The sequence below is a fragment of the Polyodon spathula genome, chromosome 3, assembly GCF_017654505.1.
Source record: "Polyodon spathula isolate WHYD16114869_AA chromosome 3, ASM1765450v1, whole genome shotgun sequence".
Lineage (NCBI taxonomy): Eukaryota > Metazoa > Chordata > Actinopteri > Acipenseriformes > Polyodontidae > Polyodon > Polyodon spathula.
Genome location: NC_054536.1, coordinates 86,160,408 through 86,173,342, shown reverse-complemented (window position 1 = coordinate 86,173,342; position 12,935 = coordinate 86,160,408). Strand labels below are relative to the sequence as shown.

The 12,935-nt window shown below is 38.5% G+C and overlaps 1 protein-coding gene across 1 annotated transcript in view; it reads right to left on the bottom strand.

Moving 5' to 3' along the window:
• Positions 1 to 2,788: 2,788 nt before the first annotated feature.
• Positions 2,789 to 12,935, bottom strand: part of LOC121313556 (neurabin-1-like) — a 45,018-nt gene continuing 34,871 nt past the window's right edge. The window contains exons 6-11 of the mRNA XM_041246236.1: positions 12,200 to 12,335; positions 11,188 to 11,343; positions 10,595 to 10,648; positions 9,774 to 10,003; positions 5,891 to 5,987; positions 2,789 to 3,419 (exon numbers count right to left, since the gene is read on the bottom strand). Coding sequence (XP_041102170.1) covers positions 3,222 to 3,419; positions 5,891 to 5,987; positions 9,774 to 10,003; positions 10,595 to 10,648; positions 11,188 to 11,343; positions 12,200 to 12,335 — 871 coding nt within the window. The 3' untranslated portion in view covers positions 2,789 to 3,221. The remainder of the gene's footprint in view (positions 3,420 to 5,890; positions 5,988 to 9,773; positions 10,004 to 10,594; positions 10,649 to 11,187; positions 11,344 to 12,199; positions 12,336 to 12,935) is intronic.

The following is a 12,935-nucleotide window of genomic DNA, read 5'->3' as shown; positions in this document are numbered from 1 at the left end:
CGCATACTGCATTAAGGCGATGACGTCTGGTATCGTGAATCCGCTCCCTTTCTGGATGGCCGACTTCTGACTGACCCAGGAATTAATTGCCAACCCATCCAGTCTGTGGCACACTGTTCCTGTTATACAGTGCCCTCACAGATCTGGAAGGAGACTTATGACTTGGATTCACTCACTCTGTCACAAACGGGCATTTAGTATTTACAAGAACTTGTTTACAGACACAATAACTTGTTTACAGCTAAGAAAAAACACTGTAAATCTGATGCATTTGACATCATTACATTTGAATATTTATTCTGTCTCATGTGTTTTAATATATATACAGTATATTTTTACAACATTTAAAAACATCAAGAAACGAGTGGGTATAAGCAAATACTATTTCATGAACTAAATTTGTCAGGCACGTTTTTCCTTATTACTGATAATAATGGAATAAATTAACTATTTTATTAACAAATATTTATTTTGAGAATGTAAAGACCGACAATAAACATGTATTATGTCATTGCAATCACTCAAGTGAAACAATCTCTTGTAATTTGCCCAAACATCAGTATTTTTCAATAAAGCTTCCAGGAAGTATTGTAAGGTCCCTCGGGTCATAAAAAAATATTTAAAAACTAAAATAAATAAATAAATAACCTATTGTTTTTTGGCTGTAGTTGACTCTCTTCCTATAAAAATTCACAAAAAATCAATTTTTTACAGCAGCAACTTGGAACTGGTGTCCTTTTTTCCAGAAGACTGGGGAACACTATAATGTACTTCAGAAACCATACAAACTTTTCACTTTTTTTTCAACCCTAGATATAGGTCTTGGGGGAGCATCCCACTAAAAAATGCTTGGTCTTTGTGAGGTTGTCAAACAGCAGTAATGGTGAGCAGAAAGCAAGGCAGAAAGTCAGACATGGAAGGTGCAATATTTGAATTTTTATTATCAACACGGAAATATAACAGAGCTCTTCAAAAGTCCAAAATAATAGGTAATTAATAGCCAGCCCATATACTGGGTTAAGCTTGGTTTTAACAGAGGATTAGCTTGCCCTCTAGCCTCTCCAAACATCAAAACAGTTACTGAGCTCCTGTCTGCTGCTGCTACTTCAGGCTGGCAAACCACAATAACCAAACAATTAGATTTTCTGGTTACTAATATTATGGTGATCATTATTATTTCTAATATAGGTGTTCTCCAATATCTCTAAAATTAACACTCACCCCCCTTCTTTCATTGGAGTAGTGAGCTCTCTCTCTCTCTCACTAGCTACACTATAAATGCAGGTGCTTTACACGCGGCATCCCAAACGAACACACCATGGCCGAATTCAAAAGGAAGTTATTTTCTTTTTACTGTGCATTTAGTATTTTCCAACACCACCCCTCCAGCAATATTCTACCATCAAAAGTGTGCACCCTTTCATTAAAGAATATAAGCATTTTGCCATGTTTACCCAGATTACTAACTTTTCTTTCTTTATCTTTCACGGGTCTCCCCCCACCCACCGGTAAGTACATTGAATTATATACTTTTGTAATACATAACCTATGGTTTAAATGTACAACTACAACAAGCAGGTTGTACAGTTAACGTCCTGTCAACCTTCTTAGCCAGTGCATTATTAAGCATACTACAATGAGACAGCAACGTTAGTTCTCATGGTTTTTAGTGAGGGTTGGAAGTAACAACTCCCTCACAGTCCTTAAAGGGTTCACCACATTATATGTCATTATAAGATATGTATGTAGTCTGCATTTTCCTCCTTTATCATTTTTCATTTATTCTGGATGTGTTTATACATTAATATTACAGCACCCTTTGATGCAATACCAAACATCGACTTTAAAGCCATCATTAACTGAAACAGCTTTCTTATGTGAAACAAATACTGACTAAATAACTGTTACACATTATCAAGGCACACTTGTCTTGTCAAAATTACAAACTTTTTTTGTAATACAGTGACCAATTTTTTTTTTAAATTTATTTTCCTCCAATTTGGAATGTCCACAGATTTTCTGCGGGCGTGTGAGCGTCCTCCGATCTCACAAGCCTAAAGCCAGAATCGCTTTTACACCAAGCAATCCAGAGCAGAGGTGGGTGATCTTGTTTATTACAAAAGGCTAATTAATTATTTAAAGAGGGTCAAGATGAGTTTTTTGTACAGATTCTTAATATTGTGCACCTGGACTCTCTTGAGAAGTTATTTCAAAATATGAGCAAGAAAACACTTTTTTTTTTTCAAAGTTAGTACATGTAGTAGTACCTATTACAATTCTTCAACAAATGTATCAACTAGAATCAATTGATTGTGTATTTTATTGTAATTTAATAAAAAAAAAAAAAAAAAAAACACTATACAAATGACCTTAACAATGCCCACATAGGAAATATAAAACATTCAAAAAATATCCACCACAATTATTTATTTCAACATTTGTATCAATATTCTGCAACTAAAGATCTACAAAATGCAACATATTGCAGTTAGGACATTACAGATATTTCCTAGTACTAAATGATTTCTTAAACGGTACTTAAGGACCTATTTATTGCATGTTGTTACATGTTCCCATGTGTTGCTACAACTGTTTATGTTAAGTGTATGTATTGTTTTAATTTATTTTATTTTTTATACATTTTGACCACTTAATTAAAACTTTTAAATTGCGTTTCCTGCCTCAAGATGGCTTCCCATGTACCAGCAAGGACCCCTCAGAACTGCATTTCCCATCATCCTCCTTCTCACATATGTAACTGATATGGATTTACCAGTGAGCAGGAGGATGATGAGAAATGTATTTCTGAGAGGTTCATGTGCATACATGAGAAGCCATCTTGAGACAGGGAATGCATTTAAAAGTTTTAAAAAAGTGGTCAAAATGTTAAAAAATAAAACACACACCTTACGGAAACAGTTGTTATGTAACAATAAAATAAAAAGGTCCTTATGTACCCTTTAAATACTAAAAAGCTAAGCCAACAGTAAAATTTAATGTATAGTTAAAGCTAAGAGAAACAACCACAAACACAATGCAATTTACAATTCAAATTTAAATGTGGAAATTCACAAAGTCATTTGCTCTTTAGTGGCCTGAGCACCATTTTTTTTTAATGATTCATGATTTATTTTCTTTCTTTTTTCAGAAAACAATGGACACACTTTAGATTTAAAGCCTTCTGGATTTCCCCTAAACTGTTTGCTAAAAACAATACATTTCTACATTTTAGACTCACCCCCATTTGGGCCAGCCTGGTAAGACTTCTGCCTTCCTTCCAAGCTTTCTATTGCTTCTTCTGAGGGACCTCTCCTCACAACCCCATGGGAGGACTGGCTCTCTGCAGTGTTGTTGTTGTTGTTCACCTGAGTCACATTTTGCTTCATCAGTTTAAGGAGTTCCATCTCCAGAACTGAGATCTGTAAGAAGCACATGTTAATCAAGTATTATTATTATTATTATTATTATTATTATTATTATTATTATTATTATTATTATTATTATTATTATTAATTATTAATTAGTTAGTCATTCAGGAGACACTTTTATCCAAAGTGATGTACAGAGACTAGGGGGTGAACTATGCTGCTGCAGAGTCACTTACAATAGGACCTCAGTTTTACGTCTCCTCCAAAGTATGCTGATGACAACCTAACAAGCGTTGGCTTCGCTTGGTTTTATGTACTGTAGAGCAACCAATGGTCTTGTGCAAATATATTTCTCCCATTGTGTTACAGGTGTACTGTAGTCTAATGTATCCCTCAATGTTTTAGAGAAAGTTTTTTTTGTAACCCATGTGTGGTTCAGGGGCAGGAGCTGGGGCTCTATCCATTTTGCAAAGCTTGTTTTCAGCCTTGGAGCTCAGCCATGTTGCCTCAACTCCTCTGAGGCTATCTGAGAGCTGGGGGGAAACTCCTGGCCCCCTTTACATGTTTATTTATTTTTTCTTTTTCAGGGTTCCAGTCTCTTAGCGATGGAGTTGAAGCTTGCTACTCAAACTTGGAAGTCTGGCCACACCAGCCTCCCTCAGCATAGGCCACACTTGCAAGCAGGGGAAACCTCTTGATTTCTCTTTATCTTTTTGTTTGTCCTCTGTTTCTGTCCTGTTTAATTTCCCCTTGGGGGAAGTAATACTTGCTTCCCAGCCTTGGAGGCCGATCAGTTTGCTCACTTCCTTGAGGGCAGCTCTCCGTGAGCTAAGGAGAAACGTTGTCCTTTTTTCCAAGTCACAAGCACTGCTCTCCTAATTTCAATTCCTGTGGTACCCTCCGTGGAGCCCTTTCTTCTGTCCCATAAACTCACAATGGAAAAAAGCATACAAAGCCATGAAAAAGTTTGTGAACCCCTTAGGATTTTCACATATTTCACATATTTCAAACCTAAAATGTTATTAGATCTTAATCTAAGTCCTAATAATAGATAAAGATAACCTGGTTAAACAAATGACAGAAAAACATGAAACTTTTTCACATTTATTTATCCACAAATGATTCAACATTCAATATCCATGTGTGAAAAAGTATGTGAACATTTAGATTCAGTAACTGGTCACCCCCTTGAGCAGCAATGACCTCAACTCAGTGTTTCCTGAAACTGTTGGTCAGTCTCTCAGATCGGTTTTGAGGAATTTTGGCCCATTCCTCCTTAGAGAACTGCTTCAACTCAAGACATTTGAGGGCTTCCTTGCATGGACAGCTCGCTTCAGGTCCTGCCACAACATTTCAATGGGGTTTAGGTCCGGACTTTGACTAGGCCATTCTAAAACACGGAATTTCTTCTTCTGTAGCCATTCTTTTGTAGATCTGCTTGCATGTTTAGGATCATTGTTTTGCTGCCTGACCCACTTTCGGTTCAGCTTCAGCTCACAGACGGATGGCCTGACATTCTCCTCTAGAATCTTCTCATACAATGCAGAATTCATGGCTATGTCAATGATGGCAAGTCGTCCAGGTCCTGAGGCAGCAAAGCAGCCCCAAACCATCACACTCCCACCACCATTCTTTAAGGTTGGGATGAGGTTCTTCTGTTCGAACACAGTGTTTGGTTTTCGTCAAACAACGTTTTTCATTGAGGCAAAAAAGTTCTACTTTTGACTTGTCTATCCAGAGAACATTGTTCCAGAAGGCTTGTGGATCATCTATGTGCTCTTTGGCGAACTTCAGACGGGCAGCAATATTCTTTTTAGACAGCAATGGTTTCCTCCTGGCTATCCATGAATACCATTCTTGTTCAGTCATTTTCTGATAGTTGAGTCATGAACACCCACATTAGCCAAGGCAAGAGTGGCCTGCAGATTTTAATGATTTTAATGATTTCCCGGTTTGTTCTTGGAGGGACTTTGGTAGGATTACCGCTCCTGGGTAGAGTGACTATGGTCCTGAACTTTCTTCATTTGTAGTGGATTGGTGGAGCCCCAAATCCTTAGAAATGGTTTTGTAACCCTTTCTAGACTGATGAGCATCAGTAACTGTTTTTCTGAGTTCCTCAGAGATTTCTTTTGATCGTTGGATGATGTGTTTCCACACATCTGTATGGTGAAGACCAAACTCACAAAGTTTATGATCTTTACATAGGGTGGGGCAGCCTAAACTCACCCCAGAAGATCTACTAATTAGTTAAATACCTGATTCTAATTATCCCCTTAATTGAGCTGATAAACCCAGGAGTTCACTTACTTTTTCACATACCCTGAATCATAATTGATCAATAATTTGTCTAATTCATACATTTGTTAATATAAACGCTATTGGATATTTAAGAACAACTCGTTTTGATTCATGGTAAAACTATGGAATTTCCATAATTATCATTAGGGTTCACAAACTTTTTCTCGGCACTGTAGTCCTTTGTATATTGTATTACCATAAAATAATTATAGACAATTATTTACCCGAGTTTGCAGTCCCTTGATCTCTACCAGGTGTGCTCTCTCTGTGTCTTCAAACTTCTTCCTTTCAACTTCTTCACGTTTGACAAAATCTAGTTCCCTGTCAGACAATTCAAATAGTTCAGCTTAATGGAAAAATAATCAAATGCAGATGAAACCTTCATATCATGTAGGGCCCTATATTGAAAGACGTGCAAAGAGAAAGGACAATTATGAATAATAAAAAATAAACTGTAGTGGTATACAATTAGCAAGGACCAATACATTGCCAAACTAGAAAAAGTATTTAATAATTCACGGGGTGGAGCAAGGCCACCTGATGTAGTGTTTAAGACATGGAGTTAGTAACATATAAAACATGTAGAGAGTGGGGCGCCGTCTCTTCAAGGCCCAACGCATAGAAGGGGGGTTCCATCATTGAGTAGACCTGACATACAGAAGAGGGGTCATTGTCTTTGAGATGACCCAACATACGAAGAGGGGTAACCGTCTCTGAGGTGACCCGACATATGAAGAGGCTCGCAAACCAGAAAAAAGAAGATGGAGTTAGTAGATATTAGAACATACAGAGTGGGGTGTTCCGCATCTTCAAAAAGCCCAACATAATAGAAGGGGGGTTCTGTTGCTGAGGAAACCCGACAAATAGGAAAGGGGTCACCGTCTTTGAGGAGACCTGACAAACAAGAAGGGTTCCGCCACTTGGGGGCCCTCACATAAATGGAGGCATCAGAACCTGAAAGAGATGAAGACATAGAATCAAGCATGCTAAAGGAGGGGTTTGGCCACGAATTTTTGAAAGCTGAACACATTGTCCTTGCTGCAGCTGATCCGTTTTTAAAATGCAAAGGAATAGGATGAAATGGGAATCTGGGATGAGCTTGTGGTCACTGCAGCGGATACCTAGTGTAGGAACGCTGAAAATAGAAGGAACGGTATATTCAGAGCATCTCAAAAAAAATGTGGACAGGCATATGCTTTCCATAGTTAAATCATAGAATGGAGAGAAGCACCCTTGGTGGATAATTGAAATCAAGTTGCCGAGAATGTCTGTAGAGATAGGCAGGCGAGCAGGAGAAGGAACAAATGAGCACTTGGAAATTTCTTGCAGGAGGAGACGGACAGCTGATATTGATAGTATAGCTGGAGAAGTGATGGACATCAAGCGAAACTGGTGTTGAATTCCTGATAAATAGGATTTGATTGTAGCTGGTGACTGATGTAGAGAGTCCTTTGCATGAACTATAAAGGCCATGAGCCAATCCTGGTTAAATGGAGTAGGATTAATCCTGTTTTGTAGAGTATGAGAATCTAGTAGAAGGGGCAGATGCTGAAGCCATGTAATCTTGAGCTGAATTAAGTAGCTTATTCATAGTTGGATTCAGTTGAATATCAGCTGATTGAACTGTGGAGTTGCTGCTGGAAATGACAAGGCCAGACTGTGGAATTTGGAAATCTGTAAATGAGAAAAAGCATCATCTGTATTATTATAAAAGCCCGTTAGGTGGCGAGTTTGTATTTGGAAATTGTTGGAAACTGAAATCCATACTAGTTACAGTAGTAATTGCATGATAAGAGTAGAACTGGAACATCCTTTATTTATAATGTGCACTGTAGCTATATTATCGCAGTAGAATAATAATGATTTCTTAGACCAGAGATATCATAGCTGTGTAGCTGCAACTATTGGGTATATTTTGTGAAGAGCTGTGGATTTTAGATCTGGAGATAGTTTCAATTTCCTGAGACCATGTACAGGAAAACCATTGATTGTTGCTGAAAAATCGATGATGAGACGCTTTTTTCCTGACATTTTCCGAGTGGCGATGCCGATGGGATTAATTCTGGAAAGACTGGAAATGGGGGATCTAAAAAAGGACTGACTATGAAACCTTTCTTAACTTCTTTTTCTATGAGAGAATGAACTACCTCTGGTTCTTGAACGCCAGAACAAAGATTCTTACTTAGAAATGAGGAGGACAGAAATTGACTGAGTCTATCGATTAAGTAGCTGGTGAAAATTATGTCAGGGTGATTCTGGAGTTTTTTGAATAAAGCCAGAATGTTTATAGGAGAGGAAGCTGTGAGCATTTGAGAGAGTCGTTTGCGAGCTAGAGGGCAGATAGTATTGGAATGTGCATCCCAGCAAGTAGTGCACATATGAATAAAGTTACTGTAGTATTGAAATTATTACAAATTTGCCTCCTTCCGGAGAATCTAATTCTGCGCCCGTATTTGTCTTGTCTTGAGCTGAATTTGGAAGGGCTGAAGCATGCGTAGGATTACTGAAGGAAGCTCTGTTTGAGAAGTGAGGTACAGAGGTGCCAGGTGATGATTTGGAGGTTGCTGCTGTTGCTGCCTTTGGGAAGAAGGATGTTGAGTGAGCTATAGATGCGTAAACTCCACATGCATTGGCTCTCAGATCGCCAAAAATCCTATTAAATAAATCGCCCAGTTAATTATGTGGTTATCGTCTGCCAGGATAGCTGCTGCTTTGCTGAAAATGCTCTATGATAATCAAAACTCCACTATGTAATATTCACAGGAGTCTAGTTCAGCTCTTCGGTTAGGATATATAGAACATACCACATCTCTGAACACAGAGCAGGCAAGGACGAATTCCCCTAGTGTTAAATTTTTAAGTAGTCTGGGGTCTCTGGATTTTGAAGTAACTGATAGATCGCCACAATCCACAAGTCTGTGATCCAGAAACTCTGATATCGCCGTCAATAATGAAATGACATTGACATCCTTACCTTCAATTATGTTGTGTCCGATTTGCGGAGATGATGAGTGATGGCGAGCTGAGGCTGCAGAGGAGGAGTCGTATAAAGATGCAGTAGCAAGGTTGTAGATTGGAGGGTCTGAAGAAATGACAGAGTGGAACCGGAAGAACCTGTAGCAGCCACTGCAGTGTTTACTGCAGGAATTAATGAGAGAGCTGAACTTTGTTTCTCTTGCTTGATATTAGATACCCTTTTATCCAAATCGCTCAGTTTGGTACTGACTGAAGATAATGTGTCGGCGAAAGGCTGCATGAATAATTTAAGTTTCGTTAAAGATCAGGAAGTGGTGTTGCTGAATTTCACTGGCTGGTGTGGCCGGCTGTTGGCTGTGGGGATGACTTGCTCTGAATTACACTGGCTGGCGCGGCTGGCTGCTGTTTAGAAGTGCTGGCTGTGGTGATGACTTTCTGTGGTACAGGCTGCATATTGTCTGGTTGGAGAGGCTGAACAGCTGGGCGCTGCTGAAGAGTTTTAGGTGAAAAAACTGGTTTTGTTGAAATTGAACTACAATACAGAAATAAAAAAGATTCCAGTCCTTCCAAAACAGTCGCTCGGGAGGAGCATCCTGAGGCCGGGAGACACTTGGATCGGCAAAGATTAGGACCTTGTGTGGCAGGTAGATATGGAGAAATGGTAGCCTGATCGGATCTAACTGAAATGCCGGTGGGAGAGAAAAATTGGGGTCTGGAGGGACCCTGGATTGAAGCTGGAGGAGAATAATCTGGTATAGACAGGAAATCCCCAGAATCCTCTGAATTGGAAAACAGATCCTGAAAATTCTCCATTATGCTCGACAGAATTTGAGAGTCTTGAAATCCAGGTTTACGCCAAAAACAAAAAAGACAAGACAGCTAGAAAGGGGTGACTGATAGTTAAATAAGGTAGATTTAATTGATGAAAGAAGATGATAGGATGCAGGGAGCCTAGCTCCACCCCCAAACCAGACAATAGGTTAACATTAAAACAAAATATTAAATATATTCCACTTCCTAAAAATGTTTTTTTTAAACCAATTTATGTACTGCATGTAAAAAAAATACAGTGGCAAATGAATACATGTTCTACAAGATCTTAGTCATATAACAATGTTGCTTGTCAATTACTTTTGCTGAAAGTCCTTTATGAGTTTCTTTGCTTTGTTGTATTTTTTCTCCAGGGCCTGGTACTGGCTCTGGGTCTCTTTGAGATGCTCGTTGATGGTGTGGCAGAGAGTCTGCGCCTCAATCCAGTAATTTTCCAGCTGCAGCATCCTACTCTTGTTGTCCTCAATGCTTTGTTTCAGCTGGTTCTTCTCACACTCCCATCGGACTTTCTCACTTTCAGCAGTCTGCAGCTATAGGAAGATCACAAAGCTAATGAAACTGGCCACCAGATAAGTGGCAAACATTTTATTTTTTAAAAGAAGAACTTTAATCATATGATGAACCCAAACCACAATTTTACTTCAGCATTATTTAGGATAACCTGGATTAAGGCTTAACAAGCTGAGGCTTGATTGCAGCACCTATCTTTTCCCTCAGGCTGTTACGCACTTGAATTTTAGACTATTTCCTTTAACTAGAATGGCAAACTCATCCTCTGCTCACATTCTTCACATTCATAATGTTTAAACCTTTAACCTGACTTTGGTAGAAGTTGCATGTGTTTTCTGTGGGCTAAATTCTGTACTATAAATGCTAAGCATGTGATTTTATGAAAGACTTGCCAGTCTAGTTATGGGCATGACATTTTCAATAATATTGTCAGCAGTATAAAGTTCATACAGTGTATTGAAATATGCTCAGTAGTACCTACATGGGTGTAAGACATGCAAAAAAACATGCTTAAAACACTTGTATTGCACTCTAACACCCAAAGACAACTCCATGTGCCGCAGTAATGCACTTCTCAAAATAGCATTATATAATGTTTCAAACCATCTTACCTTGTGCTTCAACTTCTGAATTTCTGCTTCAGTGACCGCATGCTTGACTTGTAACTGTACGAAGATTAAAAACAAACGACTCAATGCAACAAGGCAAGTAAGCTTCTTAGCTTCACTGATCAAGATGCTTCACTCCGAGTGAAAGCCTGTGCAAAGTACTGCACTGCAGTAAGCTATAAATGATGGTATCTAGCATGCACAGGCTTGCGATGCAGAATGTTAAAAGAATAACCTCTTCTGAGTGACAGCTATGACTAAGAAAACATATTGAGGCCTATTTCATTAACTTGTTCTAAACAATGGCACAATTAAACTGTGACTGAATTCACTGAGATTATTAAAACCAACATGTGGAGTATGTTGTCTCATAAAGAACTGTATCTAATATTACGTTGCACTTGAAGACTGGCCATTTTAAATTCAGGATCATGGAGATTTATGTATTGATAAAACTGTATAGCAGAATGGATTGGTTTTCTGAAAATCAACACAAAAAATACAGTGGCTTTTGTCATGTGATTTACTGTATCAGTGAGGGGAAGACACTGGTATTATACAGTTAGAAAATCAATGGTGTAAATGAGTCCACTTGCCTCTCTGAATTTATGGGAAAGTTTTGTGGTGTCCAGCTCTGTTGGGGAAAACATGTCCTCTGTTTCAGGCAGGTCAAAAACTTCTATTGCCATTTCTGCACCTTTGAGTTCTGGGGCTGTGTCATCCTCTTCACCATCTGTGGTGTATTGCCCCGTCTGTAAATGTTTTCATCAACATACTGGGAAATGTGAACTAATGAAAAATCTCAAGGTACTTTATTGTTCATCATATTCATTTTTTAGTAAAAAGGGTTGTTTCAGTGGTAATGAAAGGTACATGAAGAATATTGATCTGGCTCGCAAAGGAGGTGCTTCTTATGTGATTCTGAATTAGCCACGATTCAAGTAATACACTTGCTTTACACCAGTGCATAAAAGTAAAAGTGCGACACAAAGGCACCACTGTGAAAAGTGCAGCCTCGTCATCACTAAACTGTGTCATTTCATTTCAGTATTGTTCAAAAAGTTAAATCTATATTTTAGTCTATGAACCAAGTAAGGGCTTTTGCTGCATGAAAAAACGTAATCGAAATGTTACAAAACTTCATTAAACAAAAACAAAATCATTAAAAAAAATGTTTTTAAAGAAATCCTAGTTAGATGAACGGTTCAAGTTTAAAAATTCATCATTAATATTTTGTCTTTGCAAATGGACTGTTAAGAGGTGCAATGCAGCCAATTCTGAGATGTTTTGATGGCCTGCCTGCATGCCTACTAATTAACAGACTCTGTGCTGCATGAATAAATGTTTCCAAGAGTAAGCAATAAAAGCAAAGACATAGAGTTACCCATATTAGTGGAGAAGTAACATAAAAACATCTTTCAAAAATAAAACAATGGATGAACCTTGACCTGAAAGGTCTCAGTTAAACATTTCTTAGCAGTACAATGTGCTGCTATAACAGCTATAACTGCAAGAGCACTCGCTATCACTTTGATTCATATTAGAACAGTACTGCTAACACTGTGTGTATAACACTGCACCAACCTTTAGCATGTCTATACAGCTCACCTCATCATCATCTGCATCATACTGCGCATATTGCTGCTCCACCAGCTCTCTTTGATGTCGCTCCTGCTCCAGAGTCTGGCTTATTAAACGAGCAACCTCACTGGTCTGTCCAGGTTTTTCTCGTCCAATAAGGAACCTGCGGACAAAGGCCGTCTTAAATATCTATCTCGTCTTGATGTAGAACATGATTTCTCCTGAGACAGGCCTATGCTTGGTGTGAAATACACACACACACTATATATATATATGAGTAGTTCTGATCCCAAACTGCTCCCAAAGAGTAATCAAAGAAAGACGTTTTTTGGATTAAAGAATAGTATTTACAACTGCAACTGTAATGTATCTCTTACAGTTCCTTTCGGGTACAAGCATCTCAAGGTACATACAACACAAACTACTGCAGAACAAAAAGCATGAAGCTGTAAACTGATTCTGCATCAGGGCAGCAAGTTCTACAGCATGCAGGAGGTGTGTAGCGACTGACAGCTCTACCACCTGAAGATTACAGATGGTTAGCATTTGATGAAAATATGCAAGGAAAGTGTCTATTTTGTGCCATTAGGTGTGCCATTAAGCTATTGGTGGGTGTCTCTAGATATCCTGAAACACTCCCAAGGCAATTTATTGCAAAATCAACTTCAGAAGCATCGTACAGAACAGTAACCCCTCTCCCTTTAAAGCTGATACAAGAATTGTAATCTTGGTTGTTATCTTGAAAATCCAAAAAAAAGTAAGT